The following is a 26,101-nucleotide window of genomic DNA, read 5'->3' on the forward strand; positions in this document are numbered from 1 at the left end:
TTGGTGAGAGACAGCTCAGCAGTGTAGCCCCCAATATGGGACAACTGGTCGCATATACGTGCTACCCCACAACTCGAGATACATATCCTCGAGGCTCTCCTATGACTGGCAACCACATCATTACGGAACCAGAACCATTCGCTATCCTAGTGGTATTAACCAATAGGAACCAACGAGTCGAATTCGCCGAGCCTCCAATTTCTAAGAGCCTCTTAATCCACGTAAATTATGTTACTTCATCCTTTATTGATCATGCCAACGGTAGAATTGTCTCTGATTTAACAAGAATTGCCAGCAGATATTATTTATATTATATGTCATAATCTAACATATTGATGGCCGAGATAACTCAGAAGATCAACCCTTTCCTGCTGCCCTATTCCAGCGGCGAGACTTCGGAGGGGTCGTATCCAAGACAGCAATGCTCAAGTTGGGTAACAAAAATTGAAAACTACCGGTCTCGTCGGATCGTATCGTCTTCTTACTAGTCTTCACAACATTAATGCCGGTGGCCGGGTCATTGATACCATATGGATCTTTCGGTCCCGTGAGGATGGTTAACTCGGCAGTCGTTCCCTGTTTAACACCCTCGAAAGATAGTTTGACAGGGACATCAGCACCGTCTGTTGAGTTATAGACTGCTGCTTTGAAAATGTGTCCTCCGGTCTTATCGTTCTTTCCAGCCACGTAGTAGAGCGGATCAAACTGCGAAGTTGCCGGCAGTGTCTCTGTCAGGAGATGTGCCGCCATAAGCTATTGGAAAGTGGTATAAGCATGTATTCCAGAGCTTCGGATATGATAGTATAACTTACCTCCCATACGTACCAAGACGTAGATCGAGTAACCTTGTCAGCAGTGAACTGTATTGCCGTGATTTCCCACTGCCAACGGTTCACTATCATATATCAATTAGCAATGCTCATAGGGGAGGATAAGTCGTAAGTGGTAAGTTTGACGTACTATTCCGAATGATCGGTGCCTGCAGCATTCATTAGTTCAGGCTCTTCAAGACTCATAAAATTACAAAAATTATCAAATTGTAACTGACATATGCTGCTCCGATGATTCTGTCCGCATTGCGCTCGTAGCCGATGAGTGAAACGGCTTCACCAACGGCGCCTCCCCACCTATATGAAGCTTCAAGTTAGCAGACATCCAAAACCCTACGGTCGGCGTAATAATGTCACTCAAGCCATGCCAGAAGGATTGCATAAGGGTAAATCTAAGGAACTCGATAAAATCATGCTTACCAGGGAAACGGCTGTTGCGGCCCATCCCAGCCAGAACCACCATTCGGATGGACCGCCGCCATCTCGCCAATGATATGCGGTTGTTTCACGTTATCGAACTTCGAAAACTCAGCAACAAGCGTGTCCGGCTCAGCATACACATGGTAGTCGCCAGCTCCTGGCGCCGGGATGTCGTATCCGTCGTAAACCGATCCCGAGGAGATAACTTGGATATCCGGGTACGCCTTGTTAATGGCCTCGAGGAACAGCGGAAACCGGTACTTTTTGAACGTGTCCCAACCCTTCGGTGCCCCGGCAAGCCAGTCTTCGTTGCCGATCTCTACGTATTCTAGCTTCCAGGGCTCCGGGTGCCCTAGCTGGACGCGGACGGAGCCCCATTTGGAGTCGGCGGGTCCGCGGACGAATTCGATTTGGTCGAGGGCGTCGTCGATGAAGAATTGGAAGTCTTCTTGCGGTGTGATGTCTCCGTTGAGGGAGAGGCCGTCGTAGACGCCAAGGACTGTCATCCCTAAGTTAGATATTGCCTAGTTCGAGGTACATATAAGGGTAGGAATGAAAACCTACCAATCTCCATTCCCAAGTCCTCTGCAAACTCTAGGTATTCAAGTAACCCCAAGCCGTTGGTTTGTTGGTATCCCCATACACCCGTGAAGCCGGGTCGGTTCTTCAGGGGGCCGAGTGTGTTCTTCCAGTCCCACCATGTCCTGTTTGTCAAGCCTTCGAGCACTATGGAGCACAAGTATAGTCGGTTAGTTATCAAAGCTGTAAGATTCAAAAACTGCGCGAACTAAGATGACTTACTATTGCCACCCGGAATACGGAAGAGGGTAGGGTGAAGTTGTTCCAATGCCTCTGCGATGTCGACACGCATCCCATTTTCCCGTCCTTTAAATGTAGGAGGGAAGAGACTAATGAGATTGAAGTCAAGCGACCCTGCCTCCGCGCCCTGTGAGACGTCTTTATTAGACCAGCCATACCTACTTCACCAACTCAATGAGTTACTTACCGAGGCATCAAACGTGATGGCAAACGTATTATTAGAATTCGGCGCGTCCTGCGAGGGAGTCAACTCGAAGTTATGTTCCGTCCACTGATCGGCGGTAGACTGGGACTCGACTTTCACGCTCCCAAAAATCTGGCCCGTGATGTTCGACTGCAGCGAGGCAGTAAATTGGCCAGAATACGCGCCCTTGACCCAGAACGAACCGCTGTATTTCCTGCGAGCCTTGACGTCAATGCCCCAGTACCCGTCATTTAGAAATCCTACTTGGCCTTGTCCCTCAGGAGCAGCAACATTCAGGGACGTGACCAGGACGTCGGATAGCGGCGGGCTGAGGTTTTTCAACGATAGCTTGGCGCCGTTCACGGAATGCCATCCGTCGAGTGAAGCTGGGAAGCGTTCACTGATCTGGAAGGCTCGGTTGCGGATTAGCTCAGCGTAGAGACCGCCGTCGCCCGAGTTGTTGATGTCCTAGTTGAGTAAGTTGAGTATTGTATTCCTTACTTTAAGAGTTAGTGAGTATGTATATGACTTACTTCATGTAGGAAGCCATATTGATGGCCATTGGTGGCATTACCACCGGTTGACTTTACGGAGATATCAACAGCGGCAGCTAAAGAGGCCGCGCACGCAAAGGTGCTAGCTAACACAGACAGCTTCAGATGCATCGTGTCAACGAGGAACGAAGGTAGTTCCAACACACGATCCAAGGTCACCTCGCAGTCTAATCGCACCTTCAAAATCTCATCATGTATGTATTGATCCTTATCTTTATATACACAGTAAAACGCAATCCATCCTCCAACAAGACCGAGGACGCCATGGCGTGCGGAGAGGCACCTTGGACCTGCATCTCGTATACTGCCGGCACAAACGACGATCCGGGGCACCCCGGCCGCTCGCAATATGCGTGCCTATCGGAACTCGTCCCCGTTCCCAAGATCCGGCACAACGAAGCCCAGCCCGTGATGCAGGGAGTATTCCCCAACGCTAGCATGGAGCGTTCGGCTGCTTGAGGACCGAGTGTTACATTGGCCCATCAACTCGGACCGGAATCCCCCTTTCTTAATGGTGGAATTGCGGCGTCCTGGGAAAGGAAGTCGGGGAAGTGGGGGTGTGTCTTGGTCCTGGTCTTGGTTCTGGTCTTGGAGTTGGAGTTGGGCTTGATCCACCTTGTCGAATACACTACGACGTGGCTGCGTAAGTTGCTTTTCTACTTGTCCCTGTGTTATTTTATGGAACTAGAGTAACCTGCTATACTCGTGACTATTGTGGGAAGGTCTCGGCTACAAGACGGGTGAGATGATGCCATGATCAGCCCAAGAAACGCCATACCCTTTAAGATCAGGTAGATAGCTTAAATAGAACATGAATTATTTGTCCCGCATAATATGTTTATGATTATATTTTATTAGATTTCACATGAATTTACAGCAAGCTTCCACCTATATAGTACTCGATATCAACCGATAGCATTTGTCAAATCATCATAGCAATCCAGGAGTATCACAGCCAGCAAACCCGTTTCATTCATTTAAGCACCGCCCTCGCGTTTGGCATATTCCTCCTCGATAGCCTCTTGGTACTTCTCCTCGGGCGATCGGGGGTCTTCGTGAAGTACACCATCCTTGATCAGTTTCTCAGGAGGAGGTCGGTGGGAAATCTTGTCGTTGAGCGAATCGGCGCGCATGTGTCTTGCGAGCTACATTTTTGGGCTCGTAGTTAGTCATCTTCACTTCTTTAAACTTCTTGAAAGGTGAGAGGGGCAGATGTGAATACTCACCTCCCTCTGCTTTTCCTGGAGGCCGGGGGCGACATTCGAAGCAGGTAAGATGTTCCCTGTTGAAGAGAAGGCTGTGTCAGCTTTATACAAGATGTGTATGCGCAATAGTAGTTTCAAAATAAGGTAATCTAGGTAGAATGGAAGCTATCGTACTCTCAATAAGCTCGGAGCGGTCAGGACGCTGCTTCAAGTGTTGTTCGAGCGAGTTCCTCCTCTCACCGTTCGGGCGGATAGGGGAAATGGGAGTCTCGTCGACTGAAATCTGCTGCTGCTCTTTGTTTTCGTCGGCCATGCTGTCTATTTTAATGCTTGCAACTTATATGTGCGTGGTTGGGTGGTTATTGTTTGCGGTAGGAAATGGAGTAGGGAAGGTATTTCAAGCTTGTTCTAAGCTGTCGACCTTTGCGAGCTTAAAACAATGGGTTTAACAAAAGTTTGGATCTATCGTTCGACAAGGAACAAGGGGCTTATATCATGTGGGGAGACCTTTAACTCACGTATTACATGTAGCTGCATAGCTGTAGGTACCTATGCATTGTACCTAATTGTACCTACTGTAAACAATGAAACAGAATTGGTTCAATCAGCTGAAAGCGTCAGGCGCCGATGACATAGCAACGGGAGGTAGGCCACCTGCCCCGCACAGCCCACCAAAACAACCTTACATACATTAGCGCCACTACGAGTGACGTAGCCTACGATACATTCTCATGATACGTTCGTTAAACAAATTGTGCCCTATATTTATGCAACGCTACTTTGTTTACTGCCAATTCGAGTAGTCTATTATTATTTGCATTTTGAGAGAAGCGAGTAATGAGAAACTCTACTTTATAATTGTGGTCCTGCCAACAACACAATAGTAGCGTTGAATATAGGGCCATAGCACTATGTAACTAAAGCTTCACCGCCCCCAGCTCGTGTAGTCCTGTTTGTACTATAATAGCACCATGAAACACATAGCTATCCACTCTATAGAAAACTACGATCAGAAAGGAATAGCTGATATAGTTTAATATACTACTCGGCTTTATTACTATCCCTTTATAGAGCATACCTCTTATTGCTTAAATTTGAATAACTATCATGTGAAGCTGTTATAAAGAATTCATAATGAATCAATATCCTCAAGTTGCCAGCTTGACACAGATACCTCACACCCCACTTATATTCCCAAATCAAGACTTCGAAAAGACCCGAGATATACACTTTAAGAATAGTCCAAAGTACTTCACCAATCAGATTTCAATGAGAAATGCACTATGTCAAGCTGGCACCTGAGGACATAGAGCATAAACTTATAACGTTTCCGTTCCCTCAAGGTAAATTTAGGTCAGTTAAAAAGATGCAATGAATATAGAGATATTGGCACTTACCACCTTGGTCAAGATTAATGACTCGATTCATAGAATCCTACAACCTATGCCTAAGATAAAAAAAGAATGTTGAAAAAAAAGGGGGGGGGGTTACAGATATAGGTTCCGTTGCTGTAAGCACTTAAGATTATCTAATAGCTAAGCGTCTATAGAAGAGTTCTCCTAGTATACCGAGTGAGAGGGCTCTATACTTGAACTTCTAAATCAACTCACATTAAGCACTTGGATCTCTACACATTATGATTGAGTCTTTCTTGCACATGATAGTAACGTGCAATATTATATATACTTAGATTTAAACCCTAAACGACGAGCAATATAAACGTACTCTACTACACGTTTTTACAAAGTCGCATGCCACGGCGAGCTCTGTACTACATGAATTACTGCCGCCCTCCTTAAATAATTCATGGTTCCCCTTTACATCCCTTTATATATATAAATCTCCTATGATATTTAAGTTTTGTGAGCTACCCGCCCGACTATAACTAAAGGCAGATAAAAGAGATCAGATTTCCTTAGCCACAACGGTTCTCATAAGTACCTACTATAACATTTTTACCAAGCCCACTCGATCACGAACAAACCTCGAACTTCAAGAGCTACAATGCAATAGTAGGGTTACCTGTGTGGTATTCGTAGGCCCTGGATGCTATGCCATATCGTGGGCTTGCATTCCTAAAAGTATGAAAACTGTTGTCTGTTATAAGGTGAACTTAGAAAGCATGAAAATAACTTCGTTTCTCTCCAAAGTGTTAGAATTCTAGGTGAGACATCTAGACTAAAGGACGCTTTCAGTATATATAGTCACGAGCTTCCATAACCAGGTTTGGAATTTCTCGGATAACAATAAAGTTGTCTCTATACTTGCTCGATCTCGTGACACGAGCTCTAAACCCCAGCTACGGAGACCAATGACTATCTAGGGCGTCTTATATACCTCTCATCTCAAACCTTGACGTTTCCTATGAGCTAACTTGAAATACCTAAAGTTGTCGTTGTAGGAGGCAGTTAGCGCAATTTATATAGAGGTAGTTCCAAAATTGACCGGGGTAGACGACTGAATTTATCTAAAAGAATTACTTGGTATGAAAGGGGAAAAGGAGGTTATAGACTCTCAATACCGTAGCACAAAAGCACACTTTCTATACACTTTTCTATATGTAAAAATTTCGAGTAATTGGTGTGATTACAAACGCCAATCGGAATTGTCGTGAATCAAATAGACCCGTAACCTAGCCGAGAATAGTCTAACGCTTCCTAGTATTCCGATAGCGACAACTATTTACGCACGTCGGTTCCCCCTGCTGGATATATCGGAGCATGGGAAGCGTACGCAACCCCGGGCCCCGGACCGCGTTCCTAGAAGCTATCGATATCACGGCCCTGCGCCGCTACCGGAACATCCTATACGACACAACTAATCACTATTCCCGGGTTTCATGACGTGCGATATACAACCTATAATTTTATTCGTTTGCACTATTTCCACTGACCCGGAGTACGAGTTAATTCTGTGGACCTCCTTTCCATGATACGAGTTGAGTTTGCGGGCGGTGACGCTTGACCCCCACCTGTAGTTCCTACGTTGTCCCCGATTTGACCAGTTGGGGTTCTTTGTCCCTCTAGTAGGTTACATTGGGAAAAGCCTAGACAAAGCTACACGCGCATTCTATGCAGAGGGTAAGGACTGAATGGGCTCCCGGTTGGTCATGATGTCAACTTTAGGTGGACCGAATAAATGTAGGTTGGACCCCGAGAGCTGCAAAGGGAGCGAGTCGGGGATTAGTCCTGTAAGGTTTGCCCAGCAAACGAACTTTTTCGGTTCTAGTAAGAGAATGGCCACGGTTGTGTCACAAGTCGGCAGCGATAGTTGGGTTGTTCCTTCAACCAGTGGCGGTATCGGAATTTTTGATGTCATTATGTATCTGGGTCAAAGAAAGCGCCTTAGAACACATCAAGCTGCATGATAATCTGACGATCTTGAGTTAGCTGCGCTTATAACAACTGATAAGACTAACCCTAGCTACACAATAGCTTCTCGGCAAGATGGAGTATAAGAGCTAGTGCGAACTCACTGATATGGTGGACTGGCCTCAATTCCTCCCTCCTAGAACTTTAGTTTTGTAGTCTATACATCCAGTATTGCCGTATAATTATAAAATCTACAATTCAACTCTTAATACATCTCATACCCCTTAGAAGCACCTACCATGAGTGTTGAACAAAGAGTAACTAGGGGAAACCATCCCGAACCCCCCTATCCTCTCCATTCGTCCATAGTCCACCGCATCAACCCTCAATATGAGGCTTTCTACAACAAGCATATCATCAAGAACCAGCAAGTTCACTTGCAGCCCATAGAAGCTTCGCGGGCAAGTGGCACTCTAATCCCAGGTGCTGGGCCCCTTGCCCCCGTGGCCCAGACAAAGGACTATAGCATCTCGCGGCAGGAGACAACTGGCCCGGATGTCAGGATTAGAGCTTTCACGCCCAATGGATCCAAGCCCGCCGAGGGATGGCCTGTTTGTATTTACTTTCACGGCGGTGGCTGGGTTTTAGGAACTATCGACACAGAAAACGTAATCGCAACAAATCTCTGCGCCCGCAGCAAGTGTGTTGTCATCGCCGTGGACTACAGGTCAGTACCCCTTTATCTTGTGACAACTTGAAAGAGGAAATGCTAATACTCCCTCCTAAGACTTGCCCCCGAGGACCCCTTTCCTGCTGCAGTGGATGACTGTTGGGAAAGTGTGCTGTGGGCTCTAGGCCAAGGGAAAGAGGCTTTGCAACTGGATACTACTAAGCTTGCTACTGGAGGCTCTTCTGCGGGCGGAAACCTGGCTGCGATCATGTGCCAACGCGCCGCTACCCTAGGCAGTTTCAAGTTCTCCTTACAATTACTTTCGGTCCCGGTGACGGATAACACGGCGGACATACACAACAACGCATCGTGGAGGGAAAACCAGCATACCCCGGCCCTCCCCGCTCCCAAGATGCTCTGGTACCGAGAACACTACCTGCCCAACCGGTCAGACTGGTCTCACCCCGAAGCGAGCCCGTTATTGTGGGAGGGGGAATGGTCGAAACTTCCACCTGCCGTTATCGTTGTTGGGGAATTGGACGTGTTGAGGGACGAAGGGCGGCAGTTTGGAGATAAACTACGCAATGCGGGCGTAAAGGCTGATGTTCATACCATGGCTGGCCAGCCACACCCCTTTATTGCTATGGATGGTGTCCTAGACGCTGGAAGGGAGGCTATCACATACTTCTGTGATGCGCTTAGGGAAACAATGTACCCGGAACCGGACTCGGTGCCTAAATAAAATAAGCGATGCGCTATGTCTCACGATTGTCTTGTTGAGAAGTACCTAGATTCACGGGTGTATCAATACATTAGGTAGTAATACAAAATGTTAAGACTATCAATTCTGAGTTCATATTCATATGGTTTAAGCTAGCTCCTCTGTTCAAAACTGAATTTGTTTTACGTCAACCATAATGTGAGGGGGTCATGATGTTAAAGATGAAGCATCTATTACCATTCGATCTTATAACTATTTAATCCATAATATAGTCTAATTTTTTAACATTTCATCGTAGGAATAGTAGATATTTAGTCATAGGAATAATAGGTAGAATAATACTTGTAAGTGTCACTGATTGATATTCCTAGGTGCTGAGGAAAAGTCTTGTAATTAAACTAAGACATACATGACTATTTTTATCCCCTCCAGTTTAAGTGACATCGTGATACTTATGATGTTCAACTAGCACTCAATTATTTTACTATGGTAAGAGACCCTGTTCAGTAAGTTGCGGTGCACTCAATCTCGACGTCCACATTGAGTGGCAGTGTCTTAACGGCAACGCATCTACGAGCGATTAGCTACCATAAAAGATGTTCTCTTTGGGTATGGTCTGGTGGACGGTCACTTACGTTCTGCAAGGCTTTACTTCACCCCAATACTGGCTGTAGATCTCGTTCATGGCTGCGAAGTTGTCCATATCGGAGAGGAAGACGTTGACTTTTACAACCTTGTTGAGGTCGGAGCCGGACGCTTCAAGGATGGCACCAAGGTTCTTGATACACTGGTGCTATATAGATGACACTCCATTAGCAAAGTTTCACGGGGAATAAGGTCGGTCCTCTAACTTACAGTGTGGGCTTGAATGTCACCGTCGACTATTTTTCCCGTCGCGGCGTCCATAGGAACAGCTCCGGAGACGAAGACAAATCCGTTGGCCTTGATGGCCTGGCTGTAAATGCCAGCCAAGGGCTTTGGTGCCTTATCCGTAAGGACGGGAGTCTTTTCGGCCATGGCGTATACCTTGTTCGTTCGAAAGACTACTATTGATGTAGGGCTGTTTACCGAGGTATTTTTCTGCAGGTCAATATTTTCTCGAGTTCGTGTCGCTTGGAACTTCCCAGGCGTAAAATATAGTTCAAGCAATTCCAACGGAAGTTTACCTAAATACATATTCCACAATGCAAGCCGAGAGGGGAAGGGTTACTCCACTACCTGTACCCCATATCGGAGGTGTTCGGACATTGGGACTTGCTGTATGAGGTGCATTAGGTACCTTACTTAGATGTATCAATTGCAGCCAAACAAAACAGTACCTGGCACATGACTTTGCACTCATCTAGGTAGCTTCCATTCCTAGGCTAGATGTATCTAAGTACCTACCCGGGTGGGGGGGGTCCTAGGACAGACTGATACCAATCTGTCAACATACTTCAAATCATATACCATAATTTATTTAAACAATAGAGACTCACACGTTTTGTATCGGACACTATTCGACCTGGAGATTCTGATTATTTTAATAAAAATATCCCCAAGGTTTTAGATTTAATTTAAATATAATAATAAAAATAATAGTCTGGTAAGGCTAGGTCAGTATTATCCCCCCACCAGTATTGTGTCTCCAACAGTGTGTTGGCTGCACAATTCTGGGGTTACACGAACAGAGTGTATATGGTATATAATCATGTTATGCGTATAATAGGGACACTAACGTGATATACACCCTGATATAATACTAGTGGTACTACTAGTATATTCATTTAATAGGTATTGTGCACCAAGGGATATATATATATATTGAATAAAAATTAAAAAGAGGCCATCTCAAACACCTCTTATTTCAAGGTGCTTGAGATCGTTTATTTTTTTACTAAGTCACGATGGGATTCGAATCATTACAAGTCATGTTACAAGTCATGTTACAAGTCATACAAGTCTACGGGCTATTCAATTAGGCTACGAGGCATTACATTACATTACATTACATTACGTACGCGTGTGGGAAGGTGACCTATTACCTTATATAAGGTATGTTAGGCCACCTATTCCTTCCAGGTCAGCCAAGGTGCTTCAGGCTTTCAAGGGCTATTATAATGACTATATTGAATTAAAATCAACGTGGTAAGGCAGGTGTAATAGCCGTACTGACAAGCCTTATTATACTGACTATATTGAATTAAAATCAACGTAACGAGGTAGGTGTAATAGCCGTACTGACAAGCCTCATTATACTGGCAAGAGTCACCTGGTATCGACGGCAACAGCATCTTATCTCTAACAGTCTTTCTTATCTCTGCAAGCATTGTCTCTTCCACAAGAGTCTCTTTCCTATTTTAATTTCAGGGCCACAATAGCACCTACTGCAACAGTATAAAGTCGACGATATTGAGGCTATTTTGATTATAATATTATTCTTGTAAGGGGGGCCCGTGCTAGAATGTATGGTCAATGCGAGGGTGTATTTTTACGGAAAGGATCGGAAGTAAGGTTATCATTATTCTATATAATTCTGGTACAGCTCTGTTAACAGGCTTTCCCCGAATTGACATTATAGTACATTTCAACATTCTAGAGTCATACTGTCCTGGGACCCCCCCCACCCGGGTAGGTAGGTAAAGGAATAAGTTTTATGGAGTAATACTATGTACATAGATATCTTATACCTAGAACCCCCCCACCGAACCCCCAGACCCCCACCGAACCCCATTACCCCAGGATACCCCTGACGACCTAGGTACCTATGTATGTATTATATTGTTTATGAGGTAAGGCGTCTTATCAAACCCGCCAAACCCCATATCAGCCCAGGACAAGGATATGGGCTGACCTCTAATCCCAGCGTAGTAGGATCTGCTGTGCGACGTTGATTGGGTTGGTGTATCTACATCTCATTTTATCTCGTTTATCTCGTTTATCTCCTCCGGAGTTTAGATAACGACGCGTGGTGTTACCTTGGAATATAAAAGATGAACGGATTGGATGGTTATTACGCGAAGGAAGATAGGCAATCTTTATTCTTTAATATGACCAGTCGAAACCCAACTCCAAAAACTTCCCCCTGCTTGTGATAGTTACATCTACATTCCAGAGCCCGTCTTCTTCGAACCCGCCGTTCTACAGGTCTCTAGTTGTAGTTGCAACACCGCTTCACCATGGCAGATGATAAGTTCGTCGGCCTCGCAAAGTCGGACTCGGCTGGGATAAAAAAGGATATCATCTCAAGCGGTAGGAACAGTAACGATGTCGAAAGCCATGTGGTCGTCTCTGAGGCAACGACGGACATTATTGATCCTATCGCCGAGAGGGCACTCTGTCGCAAATTCGATCTTCGTTTGCTACCGGTTCTAGCTGTAATGGTAAGTTCTTGGAAGCAACCGGCGCAAATCTCCTATTCTAGCTTCATAGAAAACAACCTTCTTGTCCTCGTATACATGCTAATAATCCGCCTCTCAGTATTTATTCAATGCCCTCGATAAAGGCAACCTGGGAAATGCGCAGACCGCCGGCCTATCCAAAGGTAAGCAAAGCAACCTAGCTCGTCTCTATCGCACATCTCCTCCAGATATCTTACTTACCCATCCCAATCGCAGACCTGAACTTCAAACCGGGGCAGTACAACCAGATCGTCGGGATATTCTTTGTCCCCTACGTCCTATTTGCGCCGCCACTAGCTATGCTAGGCAAGAAATACGGCCCAGCCCGCGTCCTCCCTATTCTAATGTTTTGCTTCGGCACGCTCACGCTCCTCACCGCGGCGGCGAAAAACTTTGGCGGCGTGTTTGCTCTGCGATGGTTTCTGGGCATGTCTGAGTCGGCATTCTTCCCGCTTGTCATCTACTATCTGACGACTTTCTACCGGCGCGGCGAACTCGCGAGTCGTCTTGCTATCTTCTACGCGGCGTCTAATATCGCGAACGCTTTTAGCGGGCTGCTTGCTTTTGGTGTCTTCCAGATTAAGTCAACGCTCATAGATCACCCCTGGCGGTGGCTTTTCATCGTCGAGGGTAGTGTTACGGTGTGCTTTTCGATATTTGCTTTCTTCTATTTGCCCCGTTCTGCCGCCGAGGCCCGGTTTTTGAACGAGGAGCAGAAGGCGCTGGCGTACCGCCGTATACAGATCGACAGTTCTTCTATCGTTAATGAGAAGTTCGTCCTGAGGGAGTCTCTGAAAATATTCAAGAGGCCGACAACTTACGGCTTCCTGATCATTGAGATATGTCTCGGTGTACCTCTGCAGGCAGTGTCCCTATTCTTGCCCCAGATCGTCCAGAGATTGGTCAGCGATACAGTTACGATCAACCTATATACCGTTGCGCCTAATGTCACAGTAAGAACGAGTCGTGCAAGTTCCCTGGTTAATATATGCATCTTTTCTAATGTGCTTATAGGGCGCGGTTATGTTACTAGTGCTAGCCTTTACATCTGATGGCTTGCGAATCCGGTTCCCCTTCGTATGCCTCGGCTTCGCGTTTACGTTCATCGGGTTTATTATATACGCTTCGATATCAGACGTTCATGCGCAGATTCGAGTGGCCTATTTCGCGACATTCATGATGTGCTGGGGAACTTCGGCGCCGTCCGTACTATTAAGCGCTGTAAGTCTCATCCCTCGCGAGGTCATACGTAGCGAACTATCGAGCAAATCTAGCCGGACCTGGCTTGAATGTTGCGCTCCTATTTTCAGATATCTAACCTTTTTGCTAGTGGTATAATAACAATGTGGCGCACGAGGGTGAACGTCTGACGTTGACCTCGGTTGGAGTCCCCCTGGCGAATCTTATGGGGCTAGTATCCAGTAACGTATTCCAGGAGAAAGATGCGCCTAAGTACTTACCTGCTCTAATCACCACCGCGTCTTTTGGTGCTACTGGATGTCTTGTTGCGGGATCTCTAGGTCTTTACAGTAAGTCATAACCCCCGAAATTCTCGCCTGAGGTAGCCAGTACTGACATATTGTTAAAGTGCTATGGGATAATAAAAGTCGCAACCGCCGACAGGGCGTGGATCTCACCGCGAAGGATGTATCAACGTTGCAGCTGAGAGATGGTCCTGAAGTCGAAGAGTTTAGATGGTTCTTGTAAGAACATAAGGTCACCTAAACACACCCTGAGCTTGTCTTTGAGCCTTCGTAAAGTATTGAATAAAATAATTTATTGTATAACCCAATACGAGTCTGTCCAGTCAGACGTGGATATTTGAAAAATTTCACCTATTTACCCAACCCGCCAGCGTAATATCAACAAGCCCTCTGTATACCAACGCAGTCGTTACTAAAATAACATGCTGAAACTCCTATGAATATGGCCTCCCAATGGTTGCTGTAGCCCGAATCTATACCTCTTCTATCTCCAAGAATCCAACCCCAGAGTCAAATCGAGGACGGATAGGACTCTTAATGCCATTTTGCTGGTTTTCCGTGATCCTCTTGAACTTTTCGTCATCAAATTTCCAGATCATTCGGTTAGGCCCATCAGCCGGTGCGGATTTACTCTTGACTGAGAGCTTTTCCGCTATAGGATCTTCCTCGACTTGGGTGAAGTACCGCCTCGTCCATGTTTCACCCGCATCCTTTTCCATTTTCCGTAGCGCGCGCTGCGCGTTCTCAATCCTGCTCTTCTCGTGTCCAGTCGTGAAGATATCGTTTGCATTGATAGCGTCGACAACAGGCTTCCACGCTCGTCTAGATTCAAGGGGGTGTTGCGATTCGATTGGGGCGACCTGAAGTGGTGTCCTCCGCAGCGAGGTCAGATCAACAGTTTCCAGCACCTTCCCATTGCCGTCTTTAATGGCGTATGAATCGCTCCATCGGCCCTCTACGATGAATAGGGGTTTGCTTTCATCGTTATCCGGGTATATAGTGGCGGTAAATGAGTTGCTTTTGCCCTTTATCCAGCCTTTAGAAGAATAGTTGACACGTGTCGTATAGCCCGAGGAGCTACGGATATAGGAGACGCCACTGAGCTCTGGGGCTATCTGGAAAGTGACAATCCCTTCGACATGGACTTTTGGCATCGTAATCCAGTGGTCTTCGTTGTACTTATCGATGTGTAAGACACTATATCCTTGTCGTTCTATATTTATCGTGGACGAAAAGTAGGCTTTCGGTGAGACATAGCCCTCAAGCTAGTTGTACGTCAGCAGAGTGTCAACGAGAAGCATCTAATTACAGATTTGAGGTTTCTTACCCTAACGCCATGCGCGTCGTTCCAGATTCGGAACGCAGTTGTTGGAGGGTGATGGCTGACTTGCTCGGTTACTAGATGGGTCGTTCCAGCGTCGTCTAACCATTTGCCTAAGAATATCTCCCCTAAAAATGGGTTCAAGGGCTTCAGCTTTTTTCTTTTGCCATTTTCGTCCTTGCTTGCATGCTGTTGCTTCAGAGTGCTTAGAAACCACTGAAGAACTAGTAGGGCTCTTCTTTTGGGACACTCTTCTCTTGCGGGGGATACAAGAAGACGTGGGTGCTCAGCCCAGTATGCGCTGTATTCGACTATAGACCAAGGAGCAAGCAGGAAAGGCGGCGCCGTCAATGACGTGAGATCCCCCCTAAATGTTGCGACAGACTAGACAATAAGAATCAGCGAGACAATTCAGTAGCTAAACAGAATAGGAACCTAGAGTCATACCTTCATGAATTGAAACCATGCTGATTTATGATGTTGCTCATCTATCTTGTCCTCACATTTAACAGGGGCGATAGTTAGAGACATGGTTGATCTCTCGTCGCTTTTTTGTATATTATATCCGACCGAGCAGATTGATTATATTCCTAAGTAATATCGTATTGTTTATTGAGACGCACGGCGATTAGAAAGTAAACCCTCCTCTAGAGAGATTGTTGTCAAGATAGTTGGCAAGAAAACGAGAAAAGGAGTAAACGAAAAAAAGAAATAAAAAGATGTTTCGTTGCTTGTCTGGCGTTTATTTAGCTATTAAGTTTAATACTACATGATAAAGTTCATATGCAGGGCTTAGATCCCGAGTGAGTAGCTAGCCACTCTTGTTTCTTACACGGGGGGGAATTGAGACGTTGTCTGCTTCATAGGCCAAAACGGGGACATGTGAAGGTGGATTTGGGTGGAGTTTGAGATAACATCGATTGCCCTGGCCATTTATTTGGGTTGCATCTGCTGGGGATATCCCAGGGACACGGACACCAAGACTTACCGTGCATATAAAGAAAGTCTAGACTTTCAGGGGTGCGTGACTGTGGCTGAAGCAAGTTAGATACCGTACTTCTTGGTACTTTTTAGTGTTAGTTACACATTGAACAAGTCTGATCTTTAAAGGTAAAAACATCCTTAAAGATAAACATTTGAACTTTGAAGCTCTTTATCGCCACGCACTCTCAAGATAGTCGTAAAGTCCTACTCTCGAGCTTAAGAATTGAGCTTATAACTACTGATAGATCCATACTATACGCCTACTAATTTAAATCTTTAAGTACATGATGATACTTATACGCTACAAATAATGTATAAACTGAAGATGCTCCGTGGTATAACCAAAATAAGAAACCCGACGTTTAAATCGTAAGTCATAAATACTGGCTGCCGTTTACAGCAGTGCCATGATGTTCGAAACGCATTGCCTTGGTTCGATTGGAACGCTCATCACAGACTTTACATACCCGAATCCGGGTTGGTATTATCGGAGTCGGATTGCTTGTGATCTATTAAGTAATAGTGATTAGACCTGAGTAGCTAAAGAAAGGGACAAGAGACGACTTACGGCATATATTCATACAGGCTTCGTGATTGGCCCCCTCGTCAGGGAAAAGTTCCAGACAAGCATTATGGCATGTCTTCTCTATTAGTTGTTGAAGTTGACTTATAACCTCGGATGGATTCCTCCTGGGGTTCGATCCGGGAGCAAAGTCCGTATTAAGATTGCCATCAGGGAAAGGAGTGGGCCACGCCCGACTTGCGGCGATGAAGCCGAAAATAATACTATAAGGAACACGCATTATGATGAATAGGTATTAATGAATATTATATTCCGAAAAGGATTGATGTTAATTACTGGAATTTAAAAAGACAAGCCACACAAGCGTGCTCGAACCTCGGCAGTATATATACATCACAACAGCGACAAAGACACGTTTGACCCTCTTGTATGTATTAATCTAATTGTACGAAAATAGTACGAATGACCATGAGTAGCATTGGGGGATAGCTATAGCCCTTTGTGATATGTTGGAATATAATCCACTTTATCAAGTCTGACTTACAAAGGGACAAAACTTGGGACTACAATAACTAACACGGCTCGAAACATTGACTGAACAAAGTGAACATTGACAGGTTTGTGCGTATTGTGATTAGGTATTTTTAGAATTTATAGTTGTTGTTTTTGCGTACGTGCTAGCAGGATTCCGGATTAAGTGCTATAACCTCTTGCGGTTCGAATAATAGAGTCGAGATGAAAAAGAGATATCTCTATCAGTTGACTCACATGCTATGATACTCCGAGCGCATTTCACTTCAACTTTAAGTATTGAAAAGGTTTCGGTCTAATGATCTGTTGAGTGATGATATAGAATACATAGGTAGTGGTCCAAGGTAATGTATACAGCTGGGTGAGGTAAGTACAGGTACCATACGTCATACGATTCTAGCGTGGCATTCAGTGATCACCCCGCCATTTATAGGTAGATGCACCTAGCAATACCAATCTATGTAGCTGAGTGGGACTCCCGAACGCCTGATTTTAGTGCTGAATTCAATACTTTATCTTTATCTACAGGCGGTAGGACCGCATACCGACATCTCATCCTCACCTTACCTATATATATTTCATACCTATCCTCAAAACACATGTATTCTTCCCTTGGAATGGCTTCGCTTTCTTCAAGGAGAAATCATGGGACAGACCCTGTCAGATGAGGCCAAGCCTCCCTCTAAAGAGGAAATTAGGACACACCTGGTACGGATATTCTGGCTACACCGCATCTTAAAGCTCCCGTTCAAAGCTAACATGACATCAACTAAATAGGCCAATAAGTTCGCTCGTAAATGTTTCGAGCCAATAGAGCTCTATTCTTTTAAGGATAACTTCAGATCCCTTGCTGATAACGAGCGAAATGTGCGTTACCTTAAGGAGGACACCATTACTCGCTTTCTGGAGCTACCAGACATCCTCGCCGTCTCGCCTGTCTTGTTCCATATGTTGACCTACATTGGCGCCTTTCCATTTCTCAGTGACGCACCAGTTATACTCGGCATCGAGCAGATGACCATGGTCGTGGTTATAATGACAGAGCGCTACACCAAGGTCTTAACTAAAAGTGCTAGCAGCAGGAGAAAATTGCTGTTTAAGAGCTTGGCCGTGTACGATCGGAAGCTATCCGAGATCGATACTGAGCAGCGTGATGCAGGTTTATCGCAACCATCCTCCAATGGACACGCCTCCGGCTTTGCTATTGACGAGGCTGGCGATGATCTGGATGATGATACGGCGGAGGATGACGAGCTTGTTCTAGCTGCGTTGGACTCACTCGATATCAATGACGCTTTCAAGACGGGCGATTCTCACGCCGCTACCACACACGGAGCTATGATCCCAGCAGACAATCTCAGAAAACTAATCATGTTACTGCTTCTAGTCTCTCCACTAGATGCGCAAGATAACATCTCTAGCTACGCCGATAGGGTCACGGGCGAGGAACTCGAAGACTTGAGAGCGACGGCTGAGAATATCCTGTCGGCCTTTGTAGATGTTGAGAAATCCCCTGGTATCACCTACGCCCAGTTTAACAGGACCCTTCCGTCAAATCTGCCTTTTCTTTTCAATGGTTTCAATCCCTTGTTTGAGCACTTCCTATTTTCCAAGAACCTCGACTTCTCAAAACGTAAGGATAGTGTGCCCAGCGCCATGCCGTCTGCGATAGTACGGCCTCCCCTATTGCAAGATAAGAGCGACATTCTAAACCTCAGCATTCTATCTCAACTTTCCTTCTTCATTAATGGGAACGAATTATTCCGGCGGCTACGCTTGCTGTATTCTGGCTCAAAGTCAGGATACTCAATGGGTAGCTTTGAGTCAAAGGTCTTCAACTGGCGTGCGCCTACGATTCTCCTAGTATCTGGTACTAGGCTTTCAGACCCACCAAGTGGCAATAGATTAGAAGACGCCTTTCATGATACCCTACCTTCCAAGAGATTCCCGAACGGAAGTCCAGCGGACCGCGATCGCTTGGTATTCGGAGCACTTGTCAGGCAGCCGTGGCGATATACACACAAGGAGTGCTTCGGAGACGAAGAGACACTCCTATTCCAGCTTGCGCCAACTCACGACGTCTTCCCGGCATCTACCTTAAACCGTGACTATGTGGCGTTTCAAAAGGCACCGGCAGCTCATCCCGGGATTAGCTTCGGCTGTCCACACCCCAAGAAAAGCCAGTCGTCGCGTTACGAGTCGCTACACAAATTAGGGCCCGTGTCTCTTGTCATCGACTCAAGCTTCGAGTTTGGTGTCTTCACACACGACCACTCTTCCCGCGGCGGCGCATTCGCGACCAGCACATCCCGGAAGTACGACTTCCAGGAACGCTTCGATATCGACGATATCGAGGTATGGGGCTGCGGTGGTGATGAAGAGGCAAGGGTACAAAGGGAGCACTGGGAATGGGAAGCCCGCGAGGCCGAATCCAGGAGGAGAGTAAACTTGGGCACGAGAGATATCGCTACTGATCGTACACTGCTAGAGATGGCTGGGCTAATCGGCGCACATAGGAGCGGAGGGTCAATGGCTTGATTTACGGATAGGCTATAGCGGCGTTAGGATGAATACAGCATTTACTATGGTTATCAGTTTTGTTATATGCGAGAAGAGAATCCAAATTCTATGCTTCGTGCACAACCCTTTCCAATGCCGCCATTTATACGATGAGACGTGATGTTAGCTAATATATACAATGGTATAGCGTATGCATAGGCTCCTTTCGGATAGCCTATCGAGATGACTTTTCAATCTTTTGCTCTTAAATGTACTCCTCCCTAGGTAGCCTTCCGGTCCTGATCAAGTTTGGTACAAAATATTTCCTTTTGAACCGAAACCGAGAATAGTCACTTGCAAATTTCATAATGCATGTCACAGCCCGGCGGTTTCCATTTAAGCTTTCTTTTCCGAACCCCCCTCTCGGGCCTTACTTTGCTCAGATGTCGTCGGATTCTCGCTTTTCTTCGTTCCAAACCAACCACCAGCACTCGACAGAGCACCTAGCACATTCGACCCACCATCCTTCTTCTCCTCCTCTTCTCCAACCCCTGAACCCGTCTTCCCCTCCTCCACAGCAACCCGCCCCCGCTCCTCCGCCCGCCGCTGCTGTATTCGGTCCTGCCGGCGCTTCATCGCCGCCTTCAAATGCTTGTCCTCCTCGTCGCGGACCTCAAGCTCCTTCAGCCACTTCTGGTGGCGCTCCTCGGCGCGCTGCTGCGCCTCGAGTTTGATTAGTTCTTTGCGCTTCTCCCGGTCCGCGCCGTAGTAGGTGCCTCCCGCGACTATGGCCATGACTGTGAAGGCTTGCGCGCCGATGCGCGCCCGGAACATCCGTTGCACTTGGGCGTGGTCGCCGCGGCGCATGGCGCGCCAGGCGTTGTACACGGCGAGGGTGGTTAGGAGGGTTCCTGTTCATTACAGGATAATTGTTTAGTTTTTAAGTCCATTGCGCTGAGATTTGGAAGAATGGGTAGTGTGGTTGGTGTGGGAGAATGACGTACCGAGAGGGATTAGAGGCTCCTCTCGCAGTTTGCGGCCGATCTTCTGGAACCCGGTTTCATTGTATTCCCTAGTTATGCCTTCGTAAGCTAAATATCTAGCAACCCCGGTATGTGTTCGTGTGTGGTGGTGGAGAGAAGAAGAGGGAGAGGAGCGGGTGAGGGGGAGGGGCACCTGTCGTCGTCGAAGGACGAGGGCATAGATCTGTCTGCCATGCTGAAGTCGGGTTTTACAGGCGAATTGGCTGCCTAGATCTTGAATTCCGGTGACCTGGTTACGAAGGACCCGTACCAGCGGATGGCTTAAATATACACCGGCCTAGGTTGAGCCGGTTTGCGCAAATTCGAGGTTGAAGGTTTAATGATACATATCGACCTAATTGTTTAACTCTCGGCATGGTGTACGTAATGTGCCGCCGGATAAGGCGATAAGACGATAAGATAGACTAGTTTCTTTGTACATATCATAAAGCGTAGGATTCAATACACCTTCCCTATTACCAAAGATGCCATCAGAGCCCCACCATTCTTTGGAGAAAGGCTTCCACTTCTATAGATTCTATAGGCAGGCACCTAGAGAAGCTAGCTCTCAAGGCTATAGTCGCTCCTACCGGTGCCTGATTAAGGTAGGTACCTACTACAGCAAGCATCAGGATTAGGTGGGTAAAGGACCCCGCTAGAGCTCCTGCAAGGTAGGTTAGGTAGGTAAGCTCCAATCGATACAGAGGAGTGCCCCACTATCAGAAGTCTAAAATCATTTTGGTGCTGGACACAATTTATTATATTTATCATATCATTCTCTCCCTTGTTTTGTTGATACCGTAGAAGTTGCTGGCATTCAAGTATTTCAATATGCCTGGAACAACAGTTGATCCAATTGATATCGAAGTGGCCGAGAGAGCCAGGAACGGAACTAATAGCCTTCGACCACGAACCCCTTCGCCGTCAGGTCTGTCTCTTACAGAGTACAGTGCAAACCCCTCGCCGCCATCGGAGCGTAGACAAAAAGAAGTCATTCCCCAGGAATTTCTCTTGCCCAATGGGCATCCTGATGTTCGTCTTTGTCACTTTATCGTGTCTACTTGCCCTGGCCTACGAATGACTGATAGTTGCTTCCCATGTCCTTAGTATCTCCGCCTGATCCTTACCTCGAGGGTATACGAAGCGTGCAAAGAGACTTCTCTCACACATGCCACGAACCTCTCAAACAGACTCGAATGCAATGTCTTACTCAAGAGAGAAGACGAGCAGCCCGTCTTCAGCTTCAAGCTGCGAGGCGCCTACAACAAGATGGCCCATCTCGATCGAAGCCAGAGCTGGAAGGGTGTAGTTGCTTGCAGCGCCGGAAATCACGCCCAAGGAGTGGCCTACTCTGCTAGATTACTCAAAATACCGGCAACTATCGTTATGCCCTCGGGAACGCCGAGTATCAAGCACAGAAATGTTTCAAGATTAGGCGGTGCCGTGGTGCTTCACGGTCAAGACTTCGACGCTGCTAAAGAAGAATGCGCGAGACTGGAAAAGCAACACGGCCTGATCAACATACCACCCTTCGACGACCCTTATGTCATCGCTGGACAGGGAACCATAGGAATGGAGCTACTACGCCAGACAAATATCCAGAAACTCCAAGCAATATTCTGTTGCGTAGGTGGAGGCGGCCTTATCGCAGGCATTGGCGTTTACGTTAAACGCATTGCACCACACGTTAAGATAATCGGAGTCGAGGCCGAGGATGCGAATGCCATGGTCCAGTCCTTGCGGGAAGGCAAGCGAGTGGTTCTAAAGGAAGTGGGCTTATTCGCCGACGGCGCGGCGGTTAGGACAGTCGGCGAAGAAACCTTTAGGATATGTCAAGAGGTGATCGACGAGATTGTCGAAGTGAATACCGACGAGACCTGCGCTGCCATCAAAGACGTGTTCGAAGAATCCCGTTCTATCGTAGAGCCAGCAGGCGCGCTAGCTCTTGCTGGATTGAAGAAGTGGGTGTCAGCGAATCCGTCCAGCAACCCGAATCGATCCGTCATAGCCATCACAAGCGGTGCGAACATGAACTTCGACCGGCTGCGCTTCGTGGCCGAGCGCGCTACTCTCGGCGAGGGTAAAGAGGCCTTGCTCCATGTTAGCATCCCGGAGAGGCCGGGGTCTTTCGCCGAATTGATCAACCACGTTATGCCGCATGCTGTGACAGAGTTCTCCTACCGCTACGCAACCAATGAGATTGCCAACATTTTAGTTGGTATATCACTGACAGGTGGAGCAGCAGGACGAGATCAAGAGCTCCAGGACCTTATAGACCGAATTAACCGTGCGGGTATGACGGCCACAGACCTATCAGGTGACGAGCTTGCCAAGTCACATATCCGTTACCTTGTGGGGGGCCGGTCCGACGTTGCAGATGAGAGGTTGTACATGTTTAACTTCCCCGAACGTCCCGGCGCCCTCGAGAAGTTCTTAGGAACTTTACAATTGCGATATAACATCAGCCTATTTCAGTACAGAAACGGCGGCAGTGATATAGGTAAAATATTGACGGGTATACAATGCCCCGAATCAGAAGTGACCGACTTAGAGAAGTCATTCAAAAAGATCGGGTACCCATGGGAGGATCGCACACAAAGTTCGATTTTCAAGACGTTCTTGAGGAGCGAGCAGTAGTTGGGAGCTATGAGATGCTACTAGCAAATTGAGAATATGTGGAATCGGCGATAGGGAGGTATAATTACGATTTCTTTTAGATCAAGGAAGCCAACCGACATACGCAAGTTATGATACCTAAAGGAAGATAGATTTGAATTTGTCCGTAGTAGAAGGAGAGCGTTTTAATTTAATTCGACGTAATAAACGTAGACTGATTGTGCCTTTAGATACATATATGTGATATATATATAAATGCTATTCCCTGAAATAACCAATAGGACGTGACATTGGGTTGCCCCACATCATTCGACATCGGATTTTCCCTGCATCGGATGTACATTCATACATTTTACACTTTGCATCGACAAATCCCAAACACGGTAGTTCTAGGAGAGGGCAATTGCGATACCCAATCCTCCTCTTCGAAATGGCGGCCTCTTCTCTAATATCGTCGCTTCGGGCGCTGTCCCTTCGCGCGGCACGGATACCAGCAGCCCGACAAATTCTACGAGAACATCAACACACTCGTAGCATCTCCCAAGCGGTTCTAGCTCCGAGAACGACGGCAAGACCCACGCCGACGATAACGAACGCAACGAGGATGATTCAAGCCGTCGCGCAGCAGCAGACCAGAGGCATGAAGGTTCACAGTTCAGTCAAGAAGCGATGTGAACACTGCAAGGTCAGTTATGAGGGATGAGGGAGCAGAGCGTCTGGAACAGAGTCCCTTTTTCTATAGCCTACGATGATATCGTTCTAGACACATGGGTTCCAATGGATATTTGCTAACATACAATTGCGATAGGTCGTGAGAAGAAAGGCTGGCAAGCGACATCGTGGTTACCTCTACATCATCTGCAGCGCGAATCCAAGACACAAGCAACGACAAGGATAAAGAAATTGATAGACAGTCCTCTAAATGGGCCGATAAAGGTATTACTTCGGGGTGTTCTGAATTTTGCGCTTATTATTGGCGACTCGCGGTATGTACGATACAATGTACTAGATGGACTAGGGAGTATACCGTTATAAAGCCGGCGCCGGATCGGAACCTAGGATGGTCAACGCCAGCCATGACCTTTGGTGTCTATATAACAGGAAGGCTGCCATAAACACACATATGTATTATGACGTTACATGCCCCCAATATACCTCTCCATGCCCTCCCATTCCGTCTTGCCGGTCGATAAGAGATAGCGTATATGATTTATATCCGTGACATTGCGATGCCGCTCGAACTCTCCGCGTGCAAAATTGCGTGTCTCGGCGCGAGTAGTCGGGTCACCAATTTGCCTCGTACCGCGGATTATACTACGATAGAGGGATAGGGCGCGTGAACGTAAGAGGAACTATGTGGACATTCATTAGCTTTTAGGTCAAGATGAAAATATAGAGAGATTCAAGAGAATAAGAATAGACATACATGGTCCAAACTCAGAGCTGCGCCTAGCCGACCCTTTGGTGAGCTAGTCGCATAGTCTCGGACGGCAATGGCAGAGCGCAGACTCGATCTACCTTGAATGAGGCGCATGAGAAGGGAGATTGAAACTGATAATCGAGAGTTGATACGAAATTCGAATAGTTAATCTATCACTAACTTGCAGATTATTATGCAATTAACCTGTTGCATCAGGGCCGAGATAAGGGAGATAAGAGATATTCCAGGCATTGGAAACTTATGGCTTTAGACGTGTAACTTACATAAGCCGCGTCGCAACTCCTAATACGTATCTTGACACCAACGTTCGCAAAAATGTTACTTCTAAACGTGTGAAGAAGAAATATTAAATAAATACTACTTCAGTCTTACTATACGCATGATGATAACGCAGCTTGTGGGATTTTGCAATTTTCACCGACCGTACCAGCGTTTGAGACTAGGAGATGAAGGGCCTTGAGCGGAGTGTTAAGCGCAGACGTGCTGCTACGAACCCTATTGAGAGAGCAAACCGGAAGGATGACGATACTTTCATTAAGGAGCACCTATACCCCAGGTAAATATTTCCTTTAGACTCATCACAAGAAAATCCAGTCATTAATATATATACGCGCCAGTAACCCTGCATGGCCTGAGTGGATCAACCCAAAGACACAAGACAAGTTCCCGCTCAGCCTTACCAGCTCGGGTAACTTGAGTGATGAAGACCTCGACGCGTGCTTCAAGCTAGTTGAAGAGACTAGCCGAGCCGATTATGAATCTTCATCAGTCGGGTGGAAGCCGGGTAAAAAGCTCGCTGAGATGAAATCCCCTGAGTTGAGGTATATCCTAGTCAAGGATATCGTGGGAAGTGTCCGCGGCTTCACATCTTTAATGCCTACATATGAAGAAGGCGAGCCCGTTGTATACTGTTACGAGATCCATCTCAAGCCAGAGCTACAAGGGTATACTGCCAACTAATTCTCATTGCCTGTTGTGCCAACTACGTACTTACGTTCTATAGAACTGGCCTAGGCAAGACACTCATGGGATTCCTAGAGAGCATCGCTGTTAATACGCCTCCTATTGAAAAAGTCATGCTTACTTGCTTTTTAAGCAATCAGAGAGCGTTTGCTTTCTATAAGAAGTTGGGTTTCGAGAAAGACGAGATATCACCAGAACCGAGGAAGCTACGATTCGGCAAGGAATTTATCCCCGACTATGTTATCATGAGTAAAGCCGTCAAGAGGGAGCAATCCGCCTGAGCACGAAGGTAACAGGGGAATTTTATCAGTGTAGGGTCACATCGTTAGGAACATTCCAGGCTAACTTATACCTAGATCCGGACATAATACGATATAAGTAATTTTTGAGACCACGGCTAGTTTTTTGCGTACGTCCGTGGGATCCTTAAAGAACTAAATCGTATCACTAACAATGTACAGAGAATAAAATAATTATCCAGTTCCCGATCAGCTGTTGCATGTGATATGTAAGGCCATAGGGTGATATCATGTTGGTATACGAATACGATATCTAATATACACATGTCGAACACGGGAGTTATCTAAAAAAGAATTCGATTTAAATCCGCCAGAATTGGTATC

General features: G+C 46.4%; 13 protein-coding genes across 13 annotated transcripts; 6 read left to right on the plus strand and 7 right to left on the minus strand.

Annotated features, from left to right (window-relative positions):
* Positions 1-71: 71 nt before the first annotated feature.
* Positions 72-3,381, minus strand: F4817DRAFT_288640 (glycoside hydrolase family 51 protein). Its single transcript, XM_049299639.1, has 9 exons — positions 2,787-3,381; positions 2,257-2,721; positions 2,052-2,196; positions 1,815-1,976; positions 1,251-1,749; positions 1,049-1,127; positions 961-979; positions 813-895; positions 72-753 (listed from the first exon to the last, which is right to left on the minus strand). The coding sequence occupies exons 1-9, from the start codon at positions 2,916-2,918 to the stop codon at positions 358-360; spliced, it is 1,980 nt and encodes a 659-aa protein (XP_049154426.1). The 5' UTR covers positions 2,919-3,381; the 3' UTR covers positions 72-357.
* Positions 3,382-3,524: 143 nt separating this feature from the next.
* Positions 3,525-4,603, minus strand: F4817DRAFT_352120 (uncharacterized protein). Its single transcript, XM_049305195.1, has 3 exons — positions 4,187-4,603; positions 4,034-4,089; positions 3,525-3,952 (listed from the first exon to the last, which is right to left on the minus strand). The coding sequence occupies exons 1-3, from the start codon at positions 4,323-4,325 to the stop codon at positions 3,785-3,787; spliced, it is 363 nt and encodes a 120-aa protein (XP_049154427.1). The 5' UTR covers positions 4,326-4,603; the 3' UTR covers positions 3,525-3,784.
* A 2,898-nt stretch (positions 4,604-7,501) lies between these two features.
* On the plus strand, positions 7,502-8,819 carry F4817DRAFT_288684 (alpha/beta hydrolase fold-domain-containing protein). Its single transcript, XM_049299640.1, has 2 exons — positions 7,502-8,050; positions 8,111-8,819. The coding sequence occupies exons 1-2, from the start codon at positions 7,623-7,625 to the stop codon at positions 8,733-8,735; spliced, it is 1,053 nt and encodes a 350-aa protein (XP_049154428.1). The 5' UTR covers positions 7,502-7,622; the 3' UTR covers positions 8,736-8,819.
* Positions 8,820-9,217: 398 nt separating this feature from the next.
* On the minus strand, positions 9,218-9,731 carry F4817DRAFT_320539 (L-PSP endoribonuclease family protein Brt1; the record flags this gene model as incomplete). Its single annotated transcript, XM_049301197.1, has 3 exons — positions 9,218-9,284; positions 9,350-9,507; positions 9,570-9,731. 3 exons carry the CDS (start codon positions 9,729-9,731, stop codon positions 9,218-9,220), a joined length of 387 nt encoding a protein of 128 aa, XP_049154429.1.
* A 1,791-nt stretch (positions 9,732-11,522) lies between these two features.
* Positions 11,523-13,880, plus strand: F4817DRAFT_352126 (putative MFS transporter). The gene is made up of 6 exons (XM_049305196.1): positions 11,523-12,076; positions 12,174-12,237; positions 12,311-13,047; positions 13,109-13,315; positions 13,425-13,623; positions 13,683-13,880. Exons 1-6 carry the CDS (start codon positions 11,873-11,875, stop codon positions 13,799-13,801), a joined length of 1,530 nt encoding a protein of 509 aa, XP_049154430.1. The 5' UTR covers positions 11,523-11,872; the 3' UTR covers positions 13,802-13,880.
* On the minus strand, positions 13,881-15,524 carry F4817DRAFT_352128 (Oxysterol-binding protein). Its single transcript, XM_049305197.1, has 3 exons — positions 15,347-15,524; positions 14,906-15,283; positions 13,881-14,843 (listed from the first exon to the last, which is right to left on the minus strand). Exons 1-3 carry the CDS (start codon positions 15,428-15,430, stop codon positions 14,052-14,054), a joined length of 1,254 nt encoding a protein of 417 aa, XP_049154431.1. The 5' UTR covers positions 15,431-15,524; the 3' UTR covers positions 13,881-14,051.
* A 596-nt stretch (positions 15,525-16,120) lies between these two features.
* F4817DRAFT_352136 (uncharacterized protein) lies at positions 16,121-16,734 on the minus strand. The gene is made up of 2 exons (XM_049305198.1): positions 16,452-16,734; positions 16,121-16,392 (listed from the first exon to the last, which is right to left on the minus strand). Exons 1-2 carry the CDS (start codon positions 16,684-16,686, stop codon positions 16,343-16,345), a joined length of 285 nt encoding a protein of 94 aa, XP_049154432.1. The 5' UTR covers positions 16,687-16,734; the 3' UTR covers positions 16,121-16,342.
* An 848-nt stretch (positions 16,735-17,582) lies between these two features.
* F4817DRAFT_362052 (TLD-domain-containing protein) lies at positions 17,583-19,475 on the plus strand (the record flags this gene model as incomplete). Its single annotated transcript, XM_049306475.1, has 2 exons — positions 17,583-17,645; positions 17,715-19,475. 2 exons carry the CDS (start codon positions 17,583-17,585, stop codon positions 19,473-19,475), a joined length of 1,824 nt encoding a protein of 607 aa, XP_049154433.1.
* Positions 19,476-19,653: 178 nt separating this feature from the next.
* Positions 19,654-20,798, minus strand: F4817DRAFT_288725 (hypoxia induced protein conserved region-domain-containing protein). Its single transcript, XM_049299641.1, has 3 exons — positions 20,613-20,798; positions 20,441-20,508; positions 19,654-20,347 (listed from the first exon to the last, which is right to left on the minus strand). The coding sequence occupies exons 1-3, from the start codon at positions 20,651-20,653 to the stop codon at positions 19,833-19,835; spliced, it is 624 nt and encodes a 207-aa protein (XP_049154434.1). The 5' UTR covers positions 20,654-20,798; the 3' UTR covers positions 19,654-19,832.
* A 259-nt stretch (positions 20,799-21,057) lies between these two features.
* On the plus strand, positions 21,058-23,286 carry F4817DRAFT_352142 (threonine dehydratase I). The gene is made up of 2 exons (XM_049305199.1): positions 21,058-21,490; positions 21,566-23,286. The coding sequence occupies exons 1-2, from the start codon at positions 21,290-21,292 to the stop codon at positions 23,093-23,095; spliced, it is 1,731 nt and encodes a 576-aa protein (XP_049154435.1). The 5' UTR covers positions 21,058-21,289; the 3' UTR covers positions 23,096-23,286.
* Positions 23,287-23,388: 102 nt separating this feature from the next.
* F4817DRAFT_288759 (ribosomal protein L36-domain-containing protein) lies at positions 23,389-24,053 on the plus strand. The gene is made up of 2 exons (XM_049299642.1): positions 23,389-23,759; positions 23,883-24,053. The coding sequence occupies exons 1-2, from the start codon at positions 23,505-23,507 to the stop codon at positions 23,970-23,972; spliced, it is 345 nt and encodes a 114-aa protein (XP_049154436.1). The 5' UTR covers positions 23,389-23,504; the 3' UTR covers positions 23,973-24,053.
* On the minus strand, positions 23,994-24,705 carry F4817DRAFT_288762 (uncharacterized protein). The gene is made up of 2 exons (XM_049299643.1): positions 24,501-24,705; positions 23,994-24,426 (listed from the first exon to the last, which is right to left on the minus strand). The coding sequence occupies exons 1-2, from the start codon at positions 24,606-24,608 to the stop codon at positions 24,211-24,213; spliced, it is 324 nt and encodes a 107-aa protein (XP_049154437.1). The 5' UTR covers positions 24,609-24,705; the 3' UTR covers positions 23,994-24,210.
* Positions 24,706-24,961: 256 nt separating this feature from the next.
* Positions 24,962-25,759, plus strand: F4817DRAFT_362055 (acyl-CoA N-acyltransferase; the record flags this gene model as incomplete). Its single annotated transcript, XM_049306476.1, has 3 exons — positions 24,962-25,071; positions 25,133-25,459; positions 25,519-25,759. 3 exons carry the CDS (start codon positions 24,962-24,964, stop codon positions 25,757-25,759), a joined length of 678 nt encoding a protein of 225 aa, XP_049154438.1.
* Positions 25,760-26,101: the final 342 nt, after the last annotated feature.

This window comes from Daldinia loculata, assembly GCF_022478755.1.
Source record: "Daldinia loculata strain CBS 113971 unplaced genomic scaffold F4817scaffold_82, whole genome shotgun sequence".
In the NCBI taxonomy this organism is placed as follows: Eukaryota; Fungi; Ascomycota; class Sordariomycetes; order Xylariales; family Hypoxylaceae; genus Daldinia; species Daldinia loculata.